Raw genomic sequence first — 26428 nt, 5'->3', positions numbered from 1 at the left:
TTGAAATAATAATTATCGATTTAATACATTTACATTCCATAAAAAAAATGCATATATTTCTGTTTTTCTTACATACATATACTTAAGTATAACTTAACCTGAGTGAATAGGAACTTTATAAATGCAGGTAACTTTTCAAACTAAAACCATCTTCTCCAACCTCCTCCTCCTCCTCCTCCTCTTCTGTTTCCGCCGGAGCGTCTTTCGGTAGCTCGCTTCTCCTTCCATGCTTCATATCTATCGGCCATGTTATATAATTCTTCAGGTACTTCCTGCAAAGACAAAGATTTACATATGTAAATTTATATACATATAATCAAATTTTCATATAAACATATAAATATACTAAAATATACTTGATTAGCCTCTTCTAAAATATTAATTAGTTCCCTCGCATGAGACCAGTCGCTGCGGGTCATGTAAGTAATACTCTCACCGGTACGACCAGCGCGGCCGGTACGTCCAACACGGTGAACATATTCTTCTATATCCCGTGGAAAATCAAAATTTAAAACATGCCTAAAAATAATGTTTTTTTAAAAGGTTTCTTCTAAAATTTAAGTTTGGATCAGATTCTAAATAATATAAAATCAGACGTACGTAATATCTTCAATATCGATTCCTCTACTGGCAACATCTGTCGCCAATAATATTCTAGCCTCTCCAGTTTTTAATTCCTCTAATGCTTGTTCTCTATCAGCTTGTTCTCTTCCGCCATGTATACTTGAACAATTAACAGACATCAAAGCTAAATCACTCGCTACATCATCTACCTTAGCTTTCTTTGCAAAAAATATTATTACTTTATCATTTGGTGCCATGTCGCGAAGGAATTGATGCATCTATTGAAAAAAAAAAAAAATGATAATATATGTGTTTTAGTATAAGATTCAATAAGATTCAAAGAATTTTTCATTATATTAACCATATCAGTCTTATCATTTTCATCAATAATATAAATCTTCTGCAGCACTGTATGTACAGCAACTAAGTCCAACGATCCAACATATACCTGGATTGGATTTTTCATATACGATTTCGCCAAACGTCTGACACTCATCGGCCATGTAGCGCTAAAATGTAAAAGCGCTCTATTGTTATTTGTTATCACATAGAAAATATTTAAAAAATTGTTTATTAATAATAAATTTGATATACCTCGTCATAACAGTTTGTCTATCTGGCCTTACGTCTATTAAAGCTTTTCTAATTTGTGGTTCAAATCCCATATCAAGCATACGATCAGCTTCATCTAAGACGAGGTATGAAACGGAAGAAACATTTAAAACCTCTGTGCGTACAAGATCGTTTAGTCTACCAGGTGTAGCAATAACTATTTCTACACCTTCTGTTACCACAGTAACTTGTTTTTTACGACATCCGCCTCCATATATACATACCCTTTAATAATAAATTATTTATCAATATATCCTTGTACATGCACGTTTCAAAATGAAAATATAATAAATTTTACTTACGCCTTTATGCCATGATAGGAATATTTGTTTACTTCTTTCTCAATTTGCAAGGCTAACTCTCTGGTAGGTGCTAGAACAAGGACAGTTGGTCCTTTCCGCTCTGATCTCGGTGTTATCTGGCCTTCGATATGGATCAAAGCAGGCAGTAGAAATGCCAAAGTTTTCCCTAAATATCAATAAAATAATTTCCTCTATACTCTTTTTCTCCCTTCTACTCTTTTCTTTATTCTACTCATTAGACAAAACTACATTACAATATACCTGTCCCTGTTTGTGCAATGCCAATAAGGTCTCTGCCACTAAGAAGAATAGGCCATGCTTGACACTGTATTGGGCTTGGTTGAGCAAATTTTTGTTTTCTAATTTCTTCAAGTATTTCAGGGTAATCCTATAACATTTATATTGTAGTCTATATTTTTCATAAATATTTATTCAAATATTTTTACTTACTTGAAAGGCCTGTTCAAATGTTTCGATAGGGTTGGGTATACTTAATACTTCAGAAGTATCTTCTTCATCATCAAGCACAATGTGCACTTCTATATTATTGTTTGCCTTTCGAAAGGCATCTACTTGCTCTGATGTCAAATTAGCAATTATTGGATCCTCTTTGTAAAAATTTTTAACAATAGGAGTACACTTTGCCCACTTTTGTCTGTGGTATTCATCCTAATCAGAAAAAGATGATGCATATACAAAGAAATTAAATTTACTTTATAATTTCATAGAAACTTACATGATCCCTGCTTATTTGTTGCCAATCAAGATCAAGAAATCTTTCATTCTCTTTCTCTTGTTTATTTTCCCCTTGCTCATTTTCCTTTTGCTCATTTTCCTTTTGCTCATTTTCCTTTTGCTCATTTTCCTTTTGCTCGTTTTCCTTTTGCTCATAATCCCTTTGCCCATAATCCCTTTGCACATATTTCCTTTGCATATATCCCCTTTGCACATATTCCCTTTGCGCATGTTCCCTTTGCTCATTTTCTCTTTGTCCATTTTCTCTTTGTCCATTTTCTCTTTGTCCATTTTCTAATATTCGTACTGGCTGTGTTGTTCTAACATTCATATCTCTTAATGACTCTTCTATCAAGCATATTGCTTGTTGTTGTGCTTCTTTAGTTCCAATAATGGTTACAGCTGTTGTATCATTTGTACTTGATCTTTCAACCTATTGACATTGAATTAAACTTTATTCCTTAGAAACTGTACATGTCAAAAAATTACAATGTAGCTTGCAAAATAAAAATGTTGTTCATAAAGTATCACTAATTATGTCAAACAATAATATGTATTTTGATGAAGTATTACTGATATATACATATATATCAAAATACATATTACTATAATTATTATAAATACATATTATATATATATTTATTAATATTTATATATATATTTATTAATATATATAATATATATATTATTTTGAATATTGAAGACAAAAAATATATTTTAAAAATTCACATAAAAAATTATTTAAGTGATATCTTTTATAAGACTATATTTTGAGCTTCAAAATTATTTAAAATTTATATATTATATGAAACTAGAGAAAATCAAATAATATTTAATAAATGCTTACGTGAATTCTCGTATTTGTTCTGTCTTGTAAATCTCTAATATTACTTCCACTTCTGCCAATAAGTCTTCCAACTTTTTCGGTACCGATTTGAATTACAGATTGGTCATATCGTACATTGTAATTATTGCGAGGGAAATTTGGATACCGCTCTCCTCTTCTAAAGGTATTATGTTGATAATTATTCGGTCGTTCATTGTATCTTGCGTTGGGTCTGCTACAATACGGCTGTACGTTCATTATTAAGATATTCTTCCTATCTACAAGTATAAACAATCCTTAGAATTGTATAAATTATTTTTCGCGTATTCACTTTAATTATAGTCAAATAAATTCAGTATATTATGAAAAATTAAAATATATTTAAAGTATAATGTTTTTCATACCTTAAATGTTTGTAATTAATTTCCAACTTAACTTGACTAAACTACTTTCTACCCCAAATGTTATAACTTTAGGAAGCTCTTCCCAACTAAACGGAAACAAACTGAGGAACGGATGCCTTATGAAAAATAGTAGAGGGGCAGTGATCTGCTCATGCCCATTGTTCTAGTTGTTCCACAGTACAGGTGCTGCACCATGCGGCCAAGTGCTGAAGTTGTATATGCTAGCATATACGAGAACCTACTTACCCCCTTAGAATCTACTCCTACCACAAATGAGGTACACTCGCTGTGATACCAGGTTACAAGAGTCTATTTCAAGTTAAGAGAGTCAAGAAAGATTCATAAACACAATATGAACACAACATAGCCGAATTTTATAACAATATCGTGTTTGGTCTCATTTTAATCGAGGAAGTCTTACCAATATGTTAATGGAATTTTTATTAACAAAAAGTCAAAGATAAAGAAATTACATTATTGTATTGATATTGTCTCACCGATACGAAGGCAATATAAATCTTAAAAGAGAAACCATTACCTCGTCACATTACTCGCATCACTGATTCAATTGTAACCACCCCTATTTTTCGGATGATTGAATAATAATCAAAAAACAAAAAAACTGTTTTTGAAATGTTGAAACACGTAAATAAAATCATTAAATTTGGGATTTCTGTCAAATATTAGCAACTAAATACGTGTACTTTTTCATCATTATGATATTAAGTGTTTAATGTTAATTATGTTTTCATTGTTTATTCTCTTTTTGTTATTCGTCATTCGAATAAATTTTGGTTGCTAATTGGAATAAGTTTATAAACTGACAACTTACAAGCAGAAACAATAACGTGGCGATAAGCTGATGGTGCTATGGACTAGGATTACGGAAAGGGAAAGGTTTTGCCGGGTCTTTGTAAAGTGCTAGTGTAAATTGCTTGCTAATTCGAGCCAAATGGGCTTTCCCCAAATGGGTTTTATTGGGAACGGTTTTTGTAGGTACAAGTACAGGTACAAATGTAGGTAACGATATTTGTATAGAACCATTTTTCACGTGACTGGGCCGGTTTAGCCTGCCAATAAAAACAGTTACATATAAATACATTTTTTTTTTATTTAGTTGTTTACATTCACAATTTGTCCGATTTAGACATTTGATAGAATTGATATAAATACATTGAAGCAAATGTCCTTGGGTCGGTATAACTTGCTAAGGATATCAGAGGTCATACGACATCGTAGGCAAACAGACCCCAACATTTAGAAATTGCGATGTCTAGCGTATTCGGGTATTCTTTGTAGAATTATTAAGCGAGTGAATGGAATAGACTATCCTGCGCATATCCTACCATCCTGGTTAAACGTGGCTTTTCAAATAAATCGGTATGCATTTATAATAATATCTAAATTATATTCCCTTGAATTCGCTTACATATTTGCCCAGTATTTTTTATTTCATTCAGTTGGGAAACGTATTATACTCGTAATTCTGTTGATACAGAATAAGTTTGAGCAAATGCACAAATTGAACTCAATCTCTTCGATTTCAATGGTAATTTTTTTTTAATATGTGACGATTCCAAATAACATATTCTTATATATATAACGAATGCGGAAAACTGTATTAATTGCAAGAATTTCAGGACACAAGTTTTGCGCACGAGAATACTAACTACTCCCTGTGGAAAGCAATCAAAAAAACAGACAACACACAGGCTGGAAGCAACGAAGAGCGAGCTGAAAAATTGTCCAGCCACCTTTGTGACACATTTACTCCATATAATATTAACAACACTAACTCCAAGTGTCATACAGACGTTGACGCAGGAAATACTAGCATCTCAACTAACAAGCACTACACCATACCTAGTACAACAGCACAAAAAATTAGAATCATAATCAAGCACCAGGAATCGACCTAATCAATGGTAAAATCTTAAAAAACCTTCCCCTAAAAGCAATACGATTAATGACAATAACGTTCAATGCAATTTTAAGAATTCAATACTTTCCTACGAAATACTTTTCTATGAAAGCTTCTTACAAACAATCAAAAAACATTTCCCGGAACATATCTTCCACTTATTCAAATCATACCTAAGCAATGGAACCTTGGTAATAAAAATAAGGGACGGTTACTCTGAAGTTAAAGACCTCAAGGAAGGGGTGCCGCAAGGAAGCGTCTTAGGACCAATGTTATATATACTATACACGGCCAACATGCCAACAACTATCAACAGCCAAATTCTGATATTCGAGGACGTTTACCGAATGTCCAGCTGGACAAATTGTAAAACACAAACTAAAAATAAAAAAAAACAAGTTTTGCAATTATACAGATGTAGAAACGACTCTATTTCTGAAAATTGAGATCTTAAATGCCGAACTTAGAAAATGATATTGAGGATAAAAGAGATAGAGGGACCGAGGGAGTTGAAAGACAAAACTTTCGGAAACATATGTCGGAGATGGAAGGACATCGGACCTTCCCCTGGAACTCCGGGAAAATCCGTAAAATCGTAATTAAAGTTTACAGTTGTAACTAAACAATTTGCTGTCATTCTGCCCAATTGTACTTGTTTGCGATTTGTGATAATAAACTTGGGCTCAAGGCGACCATCAGTCGCCGAACGTAGCCGCGGTCAACGGGACGAGCGCTCCGTCTAACAAAGGTGCGGAGCGGTGTTATGACCCTCATTAAAGGATCTACCCATAAAGGTATCGGACAGTAAAACATGCTAATGGTTCCTTAGGACAATGAATACCTGATGTTGAGGCACGTACATAGCACAAGTCTGGTTAGCCCGAGGACCCGTCATAAAACCTGGGTTTTTCGGCAATTAAGATTTGTGCAAACGGACAGGCAGCTTTTGTCTCAAATCGATCAATCGACAGCGACGTCGATCCCAGGATCTTGTACTTAGACACCCTACCATAGCTGGCCTCGGTAGCGTCATTGGGACGAGAATTCATTCTTTCTCGAGATCTCATCGGCGAAGGGAGTAGTACACGTTTGAGTTAGAGCAAGTATACCTACCCTCCCGTTGACCGTGGATTCGTTATCGAACCTAAGACCATTATCACTAGTGTCGCGAGTGCCTAATCGCCGCTGTTGATTGTCGAATCGGTAGTGTTCATACTCGTTGTATCAGGCCGTATCTTCGTTATAACACAACACTGGCCAACTCCAAGAAAGGTCTATCAAACGCCCACAACCCTGTTCCTCACTCTTCTCCGACACATATAAAGGCCCAAAGACATATAAAGACAAACTGAGATCTTTGAGTCATAGCTTAAACAATCTTTCCTTTTTCTTATTTGTGATAGTTAAGAAATGCAAGCGACTAAATTTATGATACAACATTTTATGTTTAGTTCGCAATTCAGCTAATTTACTTAGCAGGCCGGCCTACAGTTTACAGGGGTCACTTAGTGAAAATTCGTTTGTTAGGGATCGGTCATTATTCATTTCCTTGCTAGCAAAATATTATAAAGCCTAATTGGCTTAGCCTACGGGCCTAACGGTTTTCGTTTTCTTGTAATCCCAGATTTTGAGCTGGCAAAATCACTCTGTTATTAAGCCGCCGTTTACTACCGACCAGTTTCTTTATCCCAGTAAGTAATTAGTTTTATTAGTCGACACAAAACGGTGCAAACGCCAACCAACCTCGAAAAATCACAACATTCGATCAACCACAGGGAATAAACAGTGATGAATGAAACTTTTACCACCATATTTGTTACATTTTTCTAATTAAAATAAAACCAAACACCATATGATTTGGAGCACATTTGCTTACTTAATAAATAAAAATTGAATACATTTTCTCAACGCGAGAATTGATTGTAATTTTAATAAATAAATAAAAAAAAATACATATCAATCAGGAAATGTAATTCAAAGTATATCGTATTTGGTTTTCTTTTATTCAGGAAGATCTCACACACACGTTAATAAAAGTTTAATTTAGAAAAAGTAAAAAATAAAGAAGTTTTATTTTTGAATTTATATTTACATACTTTGTCTCAAGGATGTCTGACATTGGATCATGTTAAATTGTTACGAGGATATACGCAAAGACTTAAAACTACCAACGGTCAAAGAAAAAATCGGCGGGTACGCAAAAAAATACAAGGAAAGGACGGCAACACATCCAAACCAGCTGGCTGCTGAAGCGAGCAAAACTCTCATAGAAAGAAGACTAAAAAGAAAAAACCCCGCTGACCTTACTAAAGAAATAAAATAGTCAAACTAGAAAAATTTACCGAATGTCCAGCTGGACAAATTGTAAAATACAAACTAAATAATAAAAAAAAAATGTTATAATGTTTGAGCGCGGTGAGCCACCGAGTTTTACGGTGCGCCGAGAATCTCAACCCCCCGTAATAGAGATGACGACCATACAAATATCAAGAGATTCTTTTTCTGCAGATGCATCAGAAATATTATTCAGATTCTATCAAGTATTGAAATTACATTAAAACGAAATTTAGGTTTTATTATAACACAAATATTATCGCGAGAAAAGTAAATTTAATATTAAATCTAAAAAATTGTGTATAAAGAATATATTAAAATTATTGCATCATACCACTAATTGATAATTCATTTAAAACGAAAGATTTTCTTTTCTTCTCTAAAAAATATTGTAATAAACAATTAATTTCTCTTTCTCAGGCAACTAAGCTTAATTATTGCTTGATTTTTGTTATTCTCATGTCTATCTCAGATAGAGAAATATGAATTTTTCCGTAAAACCGTACAATAAAATGCTGTAGTAACGTAAAGCCACAGTGAGTATACCTCATTTGCGATGGAACTAAATGGGTTCTTGTATAGGCTAACGTGGAACATCTTTAGCACTTTGCCGCTAAGGGTAGCACTAGTCCGGAAACAACTAGAATCATTTGACCATAGATTCGTTTCTACTAAGGAAATTATAATAGTATCCATATGCAGTAATATTAATTATTAATTAAATATTAACTAACACTATTCCTACTACATAAAGATCTCTATATTTTATGACAGTTATTTGTTTCATTTATTATTTGGGGGTCCCTAGAACTCTATCTCCCTAGAAAAATGATACCTAATATGACTCAGAGAGGTACTATATTTTGCTATGGCTAAAATGTATGGTTTTAGTGTATTTTCTTTTTCTATGATTATACATTTTAATATGTTTATTTAGCATTAATCATTATATAAAACTCTTGTACTTTAGGATCTTCTCATTTCAATAATATGAAACTTTTAAAAATCCTATCCTTCGGTGTAAACAGTATGTACTGTACTGAAAAAACTAAACAAAGAAACTTTTAAAAATAGAAAGTATGAGTGAAAAATTTTTAACATTTTTATATATAAAAATTTATTTTATTTCTACTTAGTTATACTATTTTTATACATGAAATCATTAGAAATTCGTTCAAGTGCTGATCAAATTTCAATAATTACTTTTGTATATATCGTCTTTTTATTTAAGGAAATAGGAAAAATTGACATCGAATGTATTGAACTTTTGCAGAGTTTCTTCTCTGTATAATGATAATATCTGATGATATATACTTGCATATCAGGATAGGACAGAACATTAAAACAGTAAAATCCTACCTCATTACTCTATCGAATCTATATATGATTTCTACGAGACTATTGTCCATAGTAGGGATTAGGGATTGGAAAGTTTTTCATCTATACAATGAAATTACATTTATTTGAATAAAATTTTAGTTAATGTCCAATTAAGTATATTGCTGTTGATCGAATTCACTTATTTGAACGAGAAATTCTATTATATAAATGAGAAAACATTAGCAATAGAAGGAGTTAGTAAATTTTTATTATACATTCATCTATGTAATCAAATAAATCGAATGTTTCTAGTATAGGCAAGTACTATAACCGAAACCTTTAAGCTGAAAGTTTTGATTTACGATTATGAAAATATATGATAAATACTTCTTTAATATTAAGTGATTACGCACATAAAATAGATGTAAAGTTTGATCTACATATACAGTTATAATCAAGGAAAGCTTTTACATAACTTCTTACAAATTATGTATTACTTTTTATGGTAGACTTAATTTAATATTTTTTGTGAACTATTTAGCGTAAGACGTGAAATACATATACTAATTTATGCAATATCCTATGTACTTGAAATTATATGTGAACAATGTATAGTAAATAATTTTAGATTTGAGCTTAATAATATAAAAAAGGTTTATGTATTATTATAGATATTAATTTGTATCCAAAAAATTATAAAATAGTGAAATACTTAAATTTTGTATAACTTTTATTTATATTCAGTAATTATAATGAAATAAAAACAATATTGATTAACAGAATTCAATAGAAGTTAAACTATTATTAATTTATTCAATATTATTTTACAAACAGGAAGGTAGAACTGTAAATTCCTGCTACTGTGTAAACAACATTACTAAAGTGGCAGTTACAATGTGATGCCTCTAATGTATTATAAGTTTCCTGGAAAATTTCCGTTCTCAATTTGATCATTCCAATTTGTTATCCAACTATTTGGGCACATTGCAGAGTATACTTTTTTGAAATATTTACATGCATCATAATCCTCACCATGTCGTTTTTTGCAACGTTGAAAATCCACAAAACTAGTGTAACAATATCTGTATTCAAAATAAACAGGAATAAGCAATCTTATACATTAACAGTTTATAAGAATTAAAATACATCAATTTATGTTTTGTTTACCTTGTCTGGTTTTGATTTGGGAATCTTGGGTCATATGGTGCTGTGTTTGGTTTCAAATCGATGGGGGTTTCTAATGTTGCCGCATTTCCAAGTTCTGTATATTTAACCATATTGATGCTGCTTAACAAGTTACAATGTATTATATTTATTAAAAGTGCTACAATCTGTCACCCTCCCTTTCTCCCACAAGGCAAACTCTTTACATGTTTGTCTCTCGCTTTAGTCAGTTTGTCTCTTGCATCACATAGTACACTATCACAAACATTAATTGCTTTCTCACTGCAGTCCTTGTTTTTACTCTCATATTACATTAATAATGTTCTTTAACTCGAAATATTTAAGAATTTGGGATACTATATATTTATAATTTTTTAATAACATATACTGTACATTCTATCTAGTAATTGAGAAAAGAAAAAGCTTCCCCATATTTGCATACATTTCTATAGAAGTTTTTCTTGGTAAATAATAAAAAGCTTTAATTCAAAGCTTTCATAAATTTTAAATAATTTTAGTATACATGGAGCTCTTTTTTAAAGTTGGTTAATAGCTATTCTTGTATATTTAAATACAACCATGTTGTAATTAAGAGAACACAGCATCTTTTGAAAGCACATTCATTGTAGATAAAACAAAGTAACAAAATGGAAAATGGTTGAAAATAAAATCAGCTATTTAACCAATGGTCTTGTGTTATCTTCTTCCTGACAGCAAACTTCTCTGTATTTTTTCACTTCAGCCATATAGAGTGACCAAGCATCCTTGGGTTGTTCAACAGTTTGTTCAGTCTTTGGTTTGGCAACCATTCCAGTTTTTAAAATTCTACCTCCTCGCCTCTTTCCTACCATCAAAGGTGGAGGAACAACAGTTTTTTCTTCCAAAACAGAAGTCGCCGGTTTTTGTGCAGGTTGCATTTGTTCCTGCATTTTTTTAAACATTTCCATAAAACTACCATCATTCTTAAAAGCATTAGATTGTGGAGGAACAACTGGATGAGATACAGTTGTTTCTGTATTATCTTCAGCTGTATCTGACTCGTACGATGGTGCTCTATGGTATCTGCGGCTTTCTCTACCTCTATGTCTATCTTTACTCCTATTACGACTGCGACTACGTCTCCTATCTCTGGAACGCGATCTTCCTCTTGACCTAGACCTTGATCTATCTCTCCTGGAATATTTGCGCGATCGATCTCTATCTCTGTCTCGATCTTTATCTCTATCGGGGGATCGAGATCGTTTGTACGATCTAGTTGGAGAAGATTTTGAAGTACTGCGTCTTCTTCTACGTCTGTCTTGTGGCGAGTCATTTCGGGAAGATCTACTGCTTCTATACTCCAAGGGTGAAGGTGAACGGCGCGACGACATTCTGTTTTTGTACCCATCATATGTTGTATAACTTGCACTATACATAGGAGGCGAAGGTGGAGCTGGTGGTGAATCTGTATTGGACTTGGAACTGCGTTCATGCCGTTTTGAATCCATTGTTGCCTCTCTCACCACGCTGAATGGACAGATGGACACCTATAAGGATAGAAACTGCCTTCTATGAGTACACTGCTCATTTCGTCTTACCAAGCCTTTATCTGATTGGTTTTAAATGTACGCGTATGCAAGAGACAAGTAGACTTATAGCGAGAGATCAAAATGTATTTAAATTGCCATTAATATAAACAAAATTCAATCAAAGCTAGGATTTTGTCTTCAGTAATTTTTATATATATGAACTTCATCCATTTATTTTTTTTACGATGCAATATATATTATAGAAATTCAGCTTTGATTGTATCCTTATCTATATCTCTATATTTCATTATAAGTAATTATTTCAATTGATTAAAATTAGTTTAATTTTATGTGCTTATATAATTCTACAATTCTTATACTTTGTTATATTATAATACAAATGATTATAATACTTTTAAAAATAGTATAATTTACATTATACATGATCATCAATCTAAATAGTACGATATTATAGAGTATACAACACTTATACTCATTTTTAGGTAAACGTATGAGATAACGTATGAGATAACGTCTGATGTCTTAAAAATTAATGTTCAGTGTACTTCCGATGCTAATCAGAGTTTCCAAAAATTTAATCACGTTAAATTATGCTCGAATATGTATAAATTTAAATATAAATTTTTCTTCTGATACTCTGGAAAAAGAAATGGTCAAAATGGAAAACAGCTTTATTCTATATGTCGTACGACATCATTATTTCATAAAGGTTACCAAGATCAGCAATAACAAAAATATAAAAGGGGATAAAGAGAGAAAGAGATAAAAGAACGTGAAATTTGATAGAAAAAACTTATCCAAAACTAAATAGAATTTTCAATTAGCATATAAAATAGTTGTCGTAGAGAATATAAGTAAAATTCCTTTAAAACTTTCTTAAATATTTCGTTGACTACTTTAATCGCCTAAATAGCCTACAATTACACGAAATATCTTTATATAAAATACCTTAATCAGCCGTGCAATTGAAAACAAAATGGCCACTAGGCAAACTGCGCCAATCTGTTACGTCATGTACACCTAGGACAGTTAAAGCGTTAAAACTGATTCTGAGATGAGCTATGTGTTCTAGAGCGAAGAATATATTTCTATGTTTCTCCGATAGAGTTCGCTCAAAATTTGCCTATCGAATTTCTTACCAAGAAATCTTTCTATTATTAACAAAAAATATAGTCAATCTGTTTGATGATATGACTCATTTTCTTTTTTATAACCTATAAAATACAAATTGACATTAAAAATGTAATTCATATATTTATATGCATATATAATATATAATAGTATAAATAATTCAAATAAATATTTTACAAACACTTATAACAAATATATACGTATATAAAATTATTCGTGAATTTTTTAAATTATTATAGTTTATCTATTTTCTATTAAATAAGTTATGTCGGGAATACGATCATATAATTCAGTCCTCGACACTCGCTAGGGACAAGCGTCTGAAAATTGAGTCGTGTCTGGTTGTGAAAAATCAACATGGAAAGTCAGCAAGGACCTCGTTCCTACGAGACAGACAGAGATGAGTAAAATATATTTCTCTCTGTCTGAGACATTTGTAACATGTTAGGCATGTGCAGAACGAGGATCTTCTTGTCTTCCATGTTGATTTCTCGTAACTAGTTAAGACTCAATTTTCGGACGATACTCTACATATAATTATCAAATAAAAAATATAAAACCTATCAGTAAAAAGTCAATCAAGAATCTATAGGGACATTTTAAAAATAGTTGTACGGTTATGGTTACTCGAAAACTCAATTGCAAAAATAATGCATTCGACACTTCCGTGAAGGTGGCGCTTGGTTCGTTTATTCACATCCGGTCTTCCATTCTCTTTGGTCATCGTCGCATATGATTGCGTTCTTGTTCCTTAACGTTCTTTATCGATCTTGCGTTTTCAGTAAATTGTTAAACGTTTAAATCGTATGCGAGCATTCGTTAGTCTGTACGTTATACACAATATCCTCATAGAGTTTTCAATTCGACCACCGTATTTTAGATTATCGAGTGCTAATGCGTGGTATTTCAGAAAGCTCACCAACTCGCGCAATGGCGGAGGATTTGGATGTCGAGGCAATGCTGGAGGCGCCATACAAGAAGGGGGTAAGGCTTAATTTTTTTTTCTCTACTTCTTTGTTTGTCTCGGTTTGCTCCTTCGAGATCCTGACTTTTTTTGTCCTATAAAGTCTACCTAATCTCGACGCGCAAGAATACAAATACGGCGCCGTACCGTTCCGGGTATGTTCTGTCGTGTTGCGATCGAGAAAAATATGAATCGTCCTTTCCTTCCCATATATACATGTAGAACAAAGTACGCCCTTGTCTCATACCGACTATTGATCAATACCTCCGTTTTCTGTACTTATAGATGGTACGTAACATGTACCCTCGCGCTCGTAGGATGTTCGGCAGCGAGTTCCTAGAATGCACTTGAAATACGAGGTATTAAGAAAAGCCATCACTAACATCATTTTTACTTAATTCTTTTTTCTTTATCTATTTCTGATCTTTTTTTCTAATTTTTTTCTCAGAAATCGTAACGTTTATTATTTTACGACGTAGATAGAATTGTTACTGCCACCATTTTACGGTTATAGAGAGACAAAGGAAAATACACATGCAAAGTATAAAGGTTGTTTATATTAATTTATTTAAAACAAAACAGAAAAAGAAATGTAGAAATGAAAGATGGATTTGTTAGGTGCTGTTCTGCCATGTGCCATGCTATTCTATTTATCTTTATAACATTTATATGTGGTAAAATGAATCAACTTATTTGTGTAAGCATCGAATAGCTTTTATATGTAGAATCAATAATACTGTTGTCTGTAGTATTTTTTGCAGTAGAAGGGCATAATATTTATTGATTTTTACTATGTACCTTCGGCATTGTTAGGAGGAACAAGAAATGCATTTGTCGGATTTTAAAATTTCAAGCAGTTTCATATTGGCTGTGTTTTCTTTTAATTCATAGGAGTTTTATTTATACATCTTATTTATAATCATATATTGATTCCCTTTTTTAGGGAATCATATGTTGTTATAATTGTTTAAGATCTCTAAAATTAAAGGGAACAGTGGTATTAATGAAGAATTGTATTTTGTGAATATTTGTGATATTAAATTACAATGTATATGTGTATAGTACAAGAGATACAAAATAGTTCTTATTGAAAGTTCTACATGTTTTATAGACAGGGCAGATGTAATAATCAGATTTAATCTATTTAGCAATTTGAGATTGCTAAATATTTAAATATGTTTTTTCAATGTGTTATGTATGTTATTCAAAACTCCAAAAAATGTATATTATTAAAGTCTACTTTTTTCATCATATGGTAGACCTTTGTTTTTAACTATATGACTACAATTACTAATGGTAGTCCACTAAGATGCTTATGGTGTTTTCATCTTTTGCAATATTTAAGATTTTCCATCAACATAACATTATTTGTCTCATTTAAAATTTGAATGTACATTGATATAGTACTTCACAAACAAAATGCATGGTAAATTGGCAAGCAGGAAATAAGTTATATGGTTCAAATGAGAAAATGTTTTAAAATTGTACAATCAATATTACTGAAGAATTGGTAATTGACTACAGGATTAGTTTTATATTCATGGTAGATAAAAAGATATAACATCCGTAACATATACATGTAACACCATTATCATCATTTCATTGTATTAGTGCCATATACCATGTGTATGTTCGCTTTTAATCATGTGAAACATTTTCTCTGTACAGCTAAATCATCTTGTGGTATATCTACTGGAAGCTGCAAATGATCGTTGATCGTTTTGTTCCTAATTATGAGATAGTTAAATCAATTATACATGCAGGGGTTGTAGGTTAGCAATTAGGGTTCACATTTCGTGTTACATTAAAAACGTACTGTCTTTGATGAGGGCTCTCTTTTGCAGAAGAAAAAGGATGTGTGGTTGGCCATTGGTAGTTTAAGACCAAGGCATGCTCAACCCAAGATTGCAATGCTTTCCTAAAACCCGATAAAACGATTGGTAAGTTTGAGCCAGGTGTGTGCGAGGCGTCGCAACACTATGCTCGCCCCGTTTCTCTCTGTCTCTCTCTCTCTTTCTTCTCTGTGTCCTCATCTTAGCCCCCTCAGACCAATATAATCTACCTGGAAAAAGAGAAAGAGCACGAGAGTGCATCACCATCCAGCAGCAATAGATCTTCGATAACAGTGTTCAAAGGAGAGTTATCTACATGGTTACAAAAAATTTTTTTTTAACAGAAGACAGAACTTCATTATTGAGACATATTTTATTTTGAAACTATTGTCAAAATTTAAATTGTACAATATGTACATAGTTTATCTTTATAAAATTTACTAACGTTCTATGATTTGCTTTTTGTCCCCTTGTTCGCGCGTCCCTGCCACATCGGCTGGCTGGCATGGCATTCAACTGTTTGCTGTTCGTAGGAGCAGGACTCCTCATCCAAAGACAAATCCTCCAAGGAGAATGGGTCTAGCCGTAAATCATCTGGGTAAGCATATTTCACTTATTATAATCAATTTGTAAACACAATTTGTGCTTATTATTAGAATTAATATTTGAACCATTAAATCTATTAAAATATATAAGTAAATGTTTTATTTCTACAAGTAACGGTAATGACTACGTGCCAGTAACGTACGCTACTGAATGGCGGTAAACGAAAGTGATAATTACTGTCACTGATTTTTGTTGCAAACCCTGAATGTTTTGTTATCTTTTCATATCTTCCAATGTAATTTGATCGTTCTATCCGTCGTTTGGATCTCATAAAAAATTGTAGTTTATCTTGGTTAACCGATAATAATAAGTCTTGCTTCCTGATTACTTCTCCAGAAATTATTATAATTTCAGTAAAAATGGTAAGGAGCGCAAAATAAATAAATTTAATTATTTCGTTTTTGTTATATTATTATATACATTTTTTAAAATAGTACTATTATAATAGTTGTTTTTATTAATTGAACAAATTTAAGTAAAAATTACATCTGGTGAAAAACCATGAATGAAGAAGTAAATGGATTGAATTTTTTGAAATCCTTGTTTTACGAGAAAAATATCTGTTGTTAAAAAATTTATCGAAGTATTAGATTTTTTAAATTAGCATTAAAATTGAATTTTAATGCATGATTTATAATATGATAAAACACATGTGTCTGTAAATAAACTACTTTATCTGAACCTTTAGCCTTATAGATTGAAATACATATTCGATTGTATGTGAATATTTCAAATTAGTCATTTGGTACATACATATAACTGTTTGAAGTTATATTCTCTTTGTTATAGACCCCATACAATTAGTGTAAATGCTGGTTATTTTCATAATTCCAAAGGTTAGACCTGAAGATGGTAAGTATTTAGGAAGAATATCTGTGCTACAGATTATGTTAAAAATCTGAAATGTAATAAAAAAAGGATCATTAAACAAAATAGAATATGATGATTAAAACATGCAATAACACTTGTACAGATGTTATATTTTATAATATATTGATTGGGTTATTTTTATCACATGTGTTTAATTATACAATTTAATGAAAAATTATTAACCCTTTGCGGACGGGGCGGTTCGAAGTCAACCGTACCGTGGGGCCGAGCTGCTGCCGTGATAGTCATTTAAAATCCCTAGCGCACATTTTTGCTTAGACGCGATTTTCGTTCGTAGCACTCCAAGATGTCAAATTCTAGACATATGTACATGAACAGATTCTCCACAGGATAAATAAAATGACCTACATATGAGTCTTTTATATATATGCATATATGAGATATATGAGTTTCTCGACCATAACGACACATTTACGTGGGATACATATATGAGTCTTTCGGTTCTATCAGTTGTTTGGCCAAATACATATATTAGTTCCTTGGCTAAATTGATGGTTTACGCAGAACGCATATATGCGGCGGCAGTCCGCAAAGGGTTAATATTAGGATTATTTACTTATTTGATTATTTATATCAGTTAAGTCGTACTGTGGAAATAAAAGCTAATTTTAGAAACTTTTTTACCACTAAGGGTTCGGATTAATAAGTGGACATATTACAATTTAAAAAATTACATTGTACAAATTAAACTTAAAATTATCAAGTTCCGTTTATTATTTACTCAGATTTACTATATCATGTACATACATCATGGAATACTAATTAGTTTTATAGGTTTTATTAAAAAAACTTCTTAGTACACTTTATTGGTTTCGTTTTTTTACAGGAAGAGCAAGCATCGTTCTCGTTCCCGCTCTCGATCACGGGACCGTCGGGAGAAAGATCGTCGCGACCGCGACCGAGATCGAGACAGAGATCGAGATCGTGACAGAGATAGAGACCGTGAACGTGATCGTGATCGTGACCGTCGACGTAGATCAAGATCAAGAGATCGGAGAGACCGCGATAGAGACAGGGATAACAACGATAGAGATAGGGATCGACGGGATAGAGACCGAGATCGAGACAGAAGAAGGAAGCGATCCCTCACACCAATTACACTTCCCAGAGCAAGACTACCATTTGGAAAGGGTGTCAGTCCCCTTGGCATGTAAGTTTGCATGAATTCATTATTTGGTAGAAAATGCAAAATAGCCAAATAGCCTAAGAATATAAGAATAACATATTTCAAAATTTAAAACTTTTCCACAAGATATTTTAAAGCATGAAACTTAGGGTTGCATCACTTTTGCGTCTATAATTTTTTGTGATAAATTTTAAAATGTCAATGTTTTTAATTTTTTGTATCTTATATTCATTTCAGCAGAAATGATGAGCTAACACCAGAGGAACGGGACGCCAGAACGGTGTTCTGTATGCAATTAAGTCAGCGTATACGTGCTCGAGATTTGGAAGAATTCTTCTCGAGTGTGGGCAAAGTTCAAGATGTCCGACTTATCACATGCAACAAAACAAGAAGATTTAAGGGTATAGCATATGTAGAGTTCAAGGATCCTGAAAGTGTGACATTGGTGAGTTAATATATAATTTATATTTGATATTATGTTTATTCTTATAATTATTTCATTATTTTCGCAGGCACTTGGTTTGTCGGGTCAGAAGCTTCTCGGTGTTCCCATAGTAGTACAGCACACTCAAGCTGAAAAGAATCGCATGGGTAATTCCATGCCAAATCTAATGCCAAAAGGTCAGACCGGACCTATGAGGTTATATGTTGGATCTCTACATTTTAATATTACAGAAGATATGCTTCGTGGTATTTTCGAACCATTTGGAAAAATTGATAACATTCAACTGATCATGGATCCGGAAACCGGTCGAAGCAAAGGCTATGGATTCTTGACTGTATATATCAAATATATATTAAAATATATTATAGATTATTCAATCATAATATTAGTATTTTCTTTAAAATATATTTATTTTTATTACAGTTTAGAAATGCTGATGATGCAAAAAAAGCTTTGGAACAGTTGAATGGCTTTGAACTTGCTGGAAGACCTATGAAAGTGGGTAATGTTACAGAACGTACAGACTTAATACAGGGTCCATCTCTTCTTGACACAGACGAATTAGATCGAAGTGGTATAGATCTTGGTGCTACTGGAAGGTACAATATTCTTATATTGATCACTTTTTGTATTTTAATAAGTTACTAATTAATATTAAAAATATTTAGGTTACAGCTAATGTTCAAATTAGCGGAGGGAACTGGACTTGAAATTCCCCCTGCAGCTGCAAATGCACTAAATATGGCTCCAGTTATGTCAACACCACAACCACCACCACAAGCTGCTCCTCCTATAGCGACACAGTGCTTTATGTTATCTAATATGTTCGACCCACAAAAGTAAGTCCTCGTAATTTTCTTAACATGTAACAGGCATATCTGTAGACCTAGTATTAGATTACTTCTTTCACTGGGGGAATGTATATGCTAGATAAATTATGTTATCTTAAAATATCTCCCATGCATATCATTATATGTATGTTCAGAAATGATAACGTAACACTACATTAAACAACTACAAATTGTTTAATAATTATGCAAAGATTAAATTCAAACAGAATGATTTTTCGTTTCAGTGAGACAAATCCGAATTGGGCCAAAGAAATCCGTGATGATGTTATCGAGGAATGCAATAAACACGGTGGTGTATTACATGTGTACGTGGACCAAGCCTCACCTCAGGGTAACGTTTACGTTAAGTGCCCGTCAATAGCGACAGCAGTTGCGGCTGTCAATTCGTTACATGGTAGATGGTTTGCTGGTCGAGTAATTACAGCTGCCTACGTGCCAGTTGTAAATTATCACTCACTGTTCCCAGACGCGATGACGGCTTTGCAATTACTAGTTCCGAGTGCTCCACGAAGGGGAATGTGATCTTAAGCAGTGCGCAAACGCTAATTACAAATATGTAAATTTTAGTATTACATCTTTTCTTACTAGTAACCGAAAGGAAATTTTTGTTACTGTAACAGATCCGTTTAAGTGTCGTTTTAAGCCATACAGGTATTATTATCAATCACAAAACACACCTGCGTGACTCTTTCATACGTTCATAAAGATGACTACCTTTGTAAAGAGCTCTCATTCGATATTAGGGATTTTGACCAATTAGTACACGCTGAAAAATTGTTCTCAATAAATCTCTAGATACTCTATTAGAGTATGAGAGTGAAATTACCCTTTAAATAGTTCATTAATATCATATGTGTACAATGATTTATGAGTACTTACGTGCATTCACGTATCGAATTATATTTTAACAAATTCAGTGCAACAAGATATCGAAAAACTTCATTGCCTTCTTTGTTAAATATGTTAAGTAATAGATCCTTATTTAAGTATTCTTTTTTATTACCTGTAATAACTACACAATTGAACAACTTTCGACGCTTAACCTGTTAGAGTAAAATTAAATTTTAAGTACATTTTGAAAAAAGTGGAAAGATTAATAGATTGTGATTTTAGTGCAAAGGCGTTGGAGGTGGTAATATATACATATATAAACATATATATATATATATATACACACACACACACCTTTCTTTAAAATTTTCCGATCATTAAAAAGATCATTGAAACGAGCACAGCACATGTTCTTTATACAAAACCAAGTAGGCGGTGTTATATTAACGGAACAAGTAGAAAAGTTTTTTTAGGCAGAAGTCTGCAGGTAATGAATTTCTTTAACAGGTATATGTTACTAAAAGCAATAGTACAATAAGCATTATTTCTAATATTTTTGAAAATATAAAAAGATCACAAAATTAAAGATAGAGGTACTAATTTATACAATAGTTTTTCATATATCTATTTAATTATATATAATGACCTTTCGAATCATAGAGTAACTTAATAGTTAGCCGAATTTTTAACGTTGTACTATCTAAAGAAATAAATCACAAACTAGTATTCTTCGTTGTGAATGAATAATTAATATTATGTCAAATCACTTTAAGTCAATGAGATGAGATGAAAGGTTCTATTTAGATATAGAATTTTAATATTGTGAAACTTATGGAGCATCAAAAAATTGTTTTTCAAAGTTTATGATAACTGTTATATGTAATTAGATAGACGATAAAAAAAACAAACTTTATTTACCCTGCAGGCCTCTGTTAGTTTAAAAAATCCATTATAATATAATCTATGTAAAAAATTTTGTAAATTATCACCGTTCATTCATATATGTAGTGATACTACTGCTATTTCATATTACTAAAATGTGAATGTACACTTTGGTAATCAGAAATTAAAAAATTAATGTGATAGTACCATATGGATGTGAAATCCTCTTCTAGAATACAAATGTAAATGCGCAAACAATATTTCTTTAACTTTATTCATTTATATATGGAATAATTTAAGTAGATTGTAGTATACATAAGGTTTTCATTTCTTATTTTAGATTAGAATACAAAGATTATTTTTTAACTATTCGCTGTATCGTAACTTCAATTACAAATACTATTTTGAAAAACACTGAAAAGTAATTTTATTGTGTACGTTTTATAAAAATTCTACAAAAAGTTGAAATTATTTAATAAATTAATAATAACTGAAAATTTACATATTTTTATATTTTGAATCACATATAATCAGATTGGATCTCTTGAGAGGAGATAGTAACAAAAATATTAAAAAATGATACACTGTTGAAATAAATTGAAGAATGTCAATTGAGTGCTATGTATATATTTTTATTTTGACCATTTTAAATCAACACACAATGATATATGATCACTTGGTGACACTATAGATGGAAGACCCGTATACGCACTAAGTTCTTCTTTACTCGGCAATGGTATAACTTGTTCAACTGTTAAATAATCCGTTTGATAAAATATGTAATCTAAACAACCAGAAAAGGTAGCTGTGTAATTTGTGTATTCTGGAGTACCACATGCACTAGACAAGTTCATGTCATGTTTAATAGACACATTTTGTACATGTTCTTCAGCATCTATGATATAATAGAATATGACTGTTATAAATCAAAGTTTATAGAAATTATTATATAAAAACCATAAAACTAACCAGATTTCCAATCAGCATGATCTTCTGGTATGTAAGTTTGAGTTATTAATTGATAAACGCCACTTTCTGGGACACTGTTGAAGTCACCACAGTATAAAATACTAACGTTGCATTCGGGATTCTGTAAGTTTATAATGCGTCATTAATCACATTAAACATTTCAATTTTCATTCGATTAAGTTTTTGCAAGTACCTCCTCTTTCACTTTTTTGGCAAATGTGCGTAAATATGATAAACCATAATATGCTTGTAACAAACGTATATGATCGGCTGTTGCACGGAAATACAAATGTGTATTGCCAACAATTAAAATTTCAGGATTTTCTTTAGATCGAAGTGTTATTGTCTATAATGCATTATATATATCATAAATAATTATTAATAAATCATATTTAATAATAGTATAATTATTCTAGTACCTGAATAATCGTATTTCTGTTTAAGAATGTTTGCTTTACACGGCTGTTCTGAATTTGCGTCCAAACAGTATTAAATTCATCTAAATCTGTGTTTTGAGCAATAACCTTATAATCACAGGACAATTGATCAAACCTGTCCTGATTATAAAATATTGCGAGACCTTCCCGTAAATCGTTCTTTAAATTATATATACTACGATAGTTTAGTATACTTAAAGACATTTGCAAATCATTTTCATATACTGAACTATCTACTTCTTGAAGACATATTATGTCACTATTGTATCCTGTAGAAATTTAACAACACCATTTATATTTTTTTATTTTCAATTTAAAACATTGATATAATCCAGTTAAAAAAAAATACCTATTAATTCTTTAAGAATTAGTAATTTTCTATAATCCATAGATAAGGCATAATATGGGCAATATGGATATAAAGTTTCCTTAGAGACAGACGTTTCTGAATATACATTTGCTAATATATTGTACGAAGTTACTCTGAAACTAAAATTTCAGTTTAACAATTATGTTAAATGAATGTAACTAAATTGGAAATTATATTTCCACTTAAAACTTACCTTTTACCTGACAATTTATCTTTAGTAAAAGCATGTCTGGTATTAAAAAGACATAAGCCAGGTCCAATTTCTACAATATTATTTGATGCAATTTCTGTTAAAGGTCCAGATTCTACATTATTCTTTGGAATACATGATATTTTCAATCTGCATCCTAAATCAGAAGATCTTGGAACATATAAAAATCCTTCTCCTACATGTATCCACTTATTTTTTTCATTTTTATACCAGTTAAAAATTGATTTTGATTTATCTATATTTGTTCCTTCAAATTTAGAAGGATAAACTGGAAAATCAATTAAAATGCTCGATGGTAGTTCTAGTGTAGTAATGGAAGGTACATTTTGCCTTAATATATATTCCTTATCAAAAATGACTAATTTTATATCCGACACATTGTTTAAGATTGTTTGACATGTGAGGTCACCATTCAGGACAGAGTCATTTCTTAAAAATTTTATATTATCTTCAACGTCACTTTTTAAGCTTTCTACGGGTGTTACACATTTGTTCTGCTTTTTCAGTCTTCGGTAAATATTTTCCTTTAAGTATACAGTAATATTCCTATTTATTCTTTGAACAAAATTATTTATGGATTCGTCCACATGTCTTTGGAAATTGAATTGTCTATCGACATTTAACTCGGAATTGATGTAACGAAACGACATCTTAAAGTTCTTGCTTCCCTCTTCGTGAAGTAAAATAGCTTCATTCATGTTTAATTGTGTCACTAGTTGTGAGCTATTTTTTAAAAATTGTTGCTGAATTGTTGAAATAGGCAAAAAAGGGGTTAGATACCTTAAATGCAAAATATGATTTAAAATTGACATTTTACAGAAACATAATTTGTATTTATTTTTTTATATAGAAAATCTATGCTTTTTTGAGAAAAGCTTGTTATATAAATCTTAAAAACGACGAATGTATGTTTGAGCAATGAAAGCTACTTGCCAAAATTATTTTCTTGCTGCCTGAAATGGTGTTCGAAACTATTAAAGTGCCATCTGTCGTCATGATATGAATGCAAGATTATAAAATATATGTTATCAATGGTTGATTACATTAGTTATATATTACATCGGTAATGTTGGGAATGACATTAAAGTGGTAAGGGAAGTCTATAATGTGTAGCATAATTAATATGTAACTTATTATAAATAATTAGCCATGTCACTGCGCCACGCTAGAAAAAATTACTGAAAATTCTCAATGCGAGAATTGATTGTAAATTTTAATAAATAAATAAAAAAATAATTAATATGTACATATGTATAATATATAGCTCGTCTTTACCATAATCTGTAGTGCAGAATAAATCTTACATCACGGAGAAAGTATAGGTCCGTTTGTGTTACATACATGTATTATCGTGGAACAAAGGCCTAAGAGATATCGGGCGAACTATAAACAATGTCGCGAGAAAGTCGAAGCACCGACAGGCCCAACGATGTATCGTCGGTCTTTCGGTCGAATATATCGAAAAACGGCTATATCACATCTGTGATGCGTACCTTAGCCAAGATACAAAATATACGTGACATGCAATACTTTTTCGTATCCCATGTTTTTGGAGATCACCTATGAATCATGGACATAGGAATACGTTACATGTGGTGTTACCGATTCAATATAGTACCGGCTTGAATTAAAATTAAAGTTTTCTATGAAATTACTAATAAAATATAGAATAAATGTAGATAGAATAAGGAACAGATATTCTATAATCGCAAATGAAGTATAGAATTTTATACTTCTATATACTTCTGCTTCAGAAAATTGCAACGCAATCTATGAATAATTGAAACAAACAAATTACGCCCAATGAAAAGAGCAAAAGGATTAACAAAAATCTGCTTCTAAGGTATTAAAATACCTCTGCTAGTATTAAAATATAGTAGTATCAATATATAATTTAATATATAACATAAAATAATAATTAATATAATAGTATTAATATATATTTAGTACTAGTCTGAGTGGCATTCAAATTACCCGAGAATACTTAAAATTACGTAGAGTCATTGAATATATTAAAAGCTTAGTTTGACACTATAACTGTTTAGTTCTTAAGGGCTATGTGATTTTAATCACTTCTTCTTTCATCTTAGTATCCAAAGCAAAATTTCAATTTCTGATTAAATCCAACTTCAAATTGTTTTACTTTTACAACAATATTTTGATAATTTGCTCTTTTCGTGTAGAATGTGTTTTTTTCCTGTCATCAACTTTTTATGTACTAATTCATTAAACAAGTTTGTTACAGAGTTCTTGGATTGTAAGAAATATCGTCAAAATTCATACATGTACGTCAGAGGCTTAATTAAATAAAATGAATAAATGGAAGGATGTAAATACGTATTACGAAATATTTATCTACATTTTGAGCCTCGTTTACTGGGATTATTTATATCAAGAATTTTATTATATTTTTTATATTTTGATTTTGTTTCAGAAATCATCATGATGTTGGGATTGAAAGCGGACGTCAGTTCCGCGTCGTTCGTGTACATGTGAAGGCTGTCGTCGCAGACAAGGTTGACTATTTCTTTCTTCAGTTTTCGATCTTGCATGTCCTTGTCAATCACGGATCAAGTTCGGATGTTGTCATCATAAGCCGCTCTATCACCTTGTCCGTTACCACACGTTCGGTGAATCTCTGTGCTCTCAGGTTTACTGATTTCTCAGAAGCTCCTTTGAACTTTGCGGTCATTGTTGTTTAGTGGCGAAGTTTAGAACATAACCATCTCTTAGTAGTCAGGTAGGCCACCGTAGGGTTTTAGTCGGTAAGAGTCCGACACTACCTCGCCGATTCTCTCAGAACAGCGGTGGGGTATCCATGAGGATTTCCCGACGTAAAAAAGAAAAGTATTGTTAGTGTTCATTTATATAAGTGTGCTAGTACTTAATGCATGTATCATTAATCCTCAATTGGTGAAAATCATATTTAACCGCTAACAATTTAACATGTTGACCACTTATTTGTATACCATATTTTACACAATAAAACATCTTTATCACGTAAAATGCAGAATATAGATAGAAATAAAATTCTCCAAAATTAAACAATTTTATTCTAATCTATTCTGATTCACTTCCAATCCAATTATATCAATCGAGGATTAAATGTAGTAAGGTGGATAAATAGAAAATAGATGGGTAGAAATAGCGTCTGATATTGAATTACGCAGC

The 26428-nt window shown here is 31.7% G+C and overlaps 4 protein-coding genes across 10 annotated transcripts; 1 reads left to right on the top strand and 3 right to left on the bottom strand.

Annotated features, from left to right (window-relative positions):
* Positions 1–24: 24 nt before the first annotated feature.
* On the bottom strand, positions 25–3538 carry LOC117234122 (probable ATP-dependent RNA helicase DDX43). The gene is made up of 11 exons (XM_033495041.1): positions 3444–3538; positions 3061–3317; positions 2215–2646; positions 1929–2147; positions 1740–1866; positions 1479–1644; positions 1159–1401; positions 926–1073; positions 601–842; positions 357–519; positions 25–272 (listed from the first exon to the last, which is right to left on the bottom strand). The coding sequence occupies exons 2-11, from the start codon at positions 3295–3297 to the stop codon at positions 141–143; spliced, it is 2109 nt and encodes a 702-aa protein (XP_033350932.1). The 5' UTR covers positions 3298–3317; positions 3444–3538; the 3' UTR covers positions 25–140.
* A 6267-nt stretch (positions 3539–9805) lies between these two features.
* Positions 9806–12819, bottom strand: LOC117233989 (cytochrome c oxidase subunit 6b-3-like). Of its 3 annotated transcripts, none has more exons than XM_033494764.1 (3): positions 12660–12819; positions 10186–10302; positions 9806–10100 (listed from the first exon to the last, which is right to left on the bottom strand). In XM_033494764.1, the coding sequence occupies exons 2-3, from the start codon at positions 10293–10295 to the stop codon at positions 9932–9934; spliced, it is 279 nt and encodes a 92-aa protein (XP_033350655.1). In that variant the 5' UTR covers positions 10296–10302; positions 12660–12819; the 3' UTR covers positions 9806–9931. The 3 variants fall into 3 exon arrangements, with proteins under 3 accessions (XP_033350655.1, XP_033350657.1, XP_033350654.1); XM_033494766.1 differs by having other exon boundaries at positions 10186–10305; positions 12660–12779; XM_033494763.1 differs by lacking the exons at positions 9806–10100; positions 10186–10302 and adding an exon at positions 10319–11708 and having other exon boundaries at positions 12660–12792.
* A 691-nt stretch (positions 12820–13510) lies between these two features.
* On the top strand, positions 13511–20709 carry LOC117233988 (RNA-binding protein 39). Of its 5 annotated transcripts, XM_033494762.1 has the most exons (10): positions 13539–13668; positions 13753–13826; positions 14092–14165; positions 16172–16236; positions 17962–18285; positions 18499–18706; positions 18774–19040; positions 19130–19305; positions 19375–19545; positions 19782–20709. In XM_033494762.1, the coding sequence occupies exons 3-10, from the start codon at positions 14148–14150 to the stop codon at positions 20077–20079; spliced, it is 1527 nt and encodes a 508-aa protein (XP_033350653.1). In that variant the 5' UTR covers positions 13539–13668; positions 13753–13826; positions 14092–14147; the 3' UTR covers positions 20080–20709. The 5 variants fall into 5 exon arrangements, with proteins under 5 accessions (XP_033350651.1, XP_033350650.1, XP_033350652.1 ...); XM_033494760.1 differs by lacking the exon at positions 14092–14165 and having other exon boundaries at positions 13511–13668; XM_033494761.1 differs by having other exon boundaries at positions 13538–13826.
* A 1054-nt stretch (positions 20710–21763) lies between these two features.
* Positions 21764–24242, bottom strand: LOC117233987 (2',5'-phosphodiesterase 12). The gene is made up of 6 exons (XM_033494757.1): positions 23240–24242; positions 23026–23165; positions 22659–22945; positions 22433–22585; positions 22240–22360; positions 21764–22165 (listed from the first exon to the last, which is right to left on the bottom strand). The coding sequence occupies exons 1-6, from the start codon at positions 24067–24069 to the stop codon at positions 21903–21905; spliced, it is 1794 nt and encodes a 597-aa protein (XP_033350648.1). The 5' UTR covers positions 24070–24242; the 3' UTR covers positions 21764–21902.
* Between the last annotated feature and the right edge of the window lie 2186 nt (positions 24243–26428).

Source organism: Bombus vosnesenskii, unplaced genomic scaffold, assembly GCF_011952255.1.
Source record: "Bombus vosnesenskii isolate JDL3184/JDL3185 unplaced genomic scaffold, Bvos_JDL3184-5_v1.1 scf7180000013302, whole genome shotgun sequence".
Taxonomy (NCBI): Eukaryota; Metazoa; Arthropoda; class Insecta; order Hymenoptera; family Apidae; genus Bombus; species Bombus vosnesenskii.
This window is presented reverse-complemented; position numbering and strand designations above follow the sequence as displayed.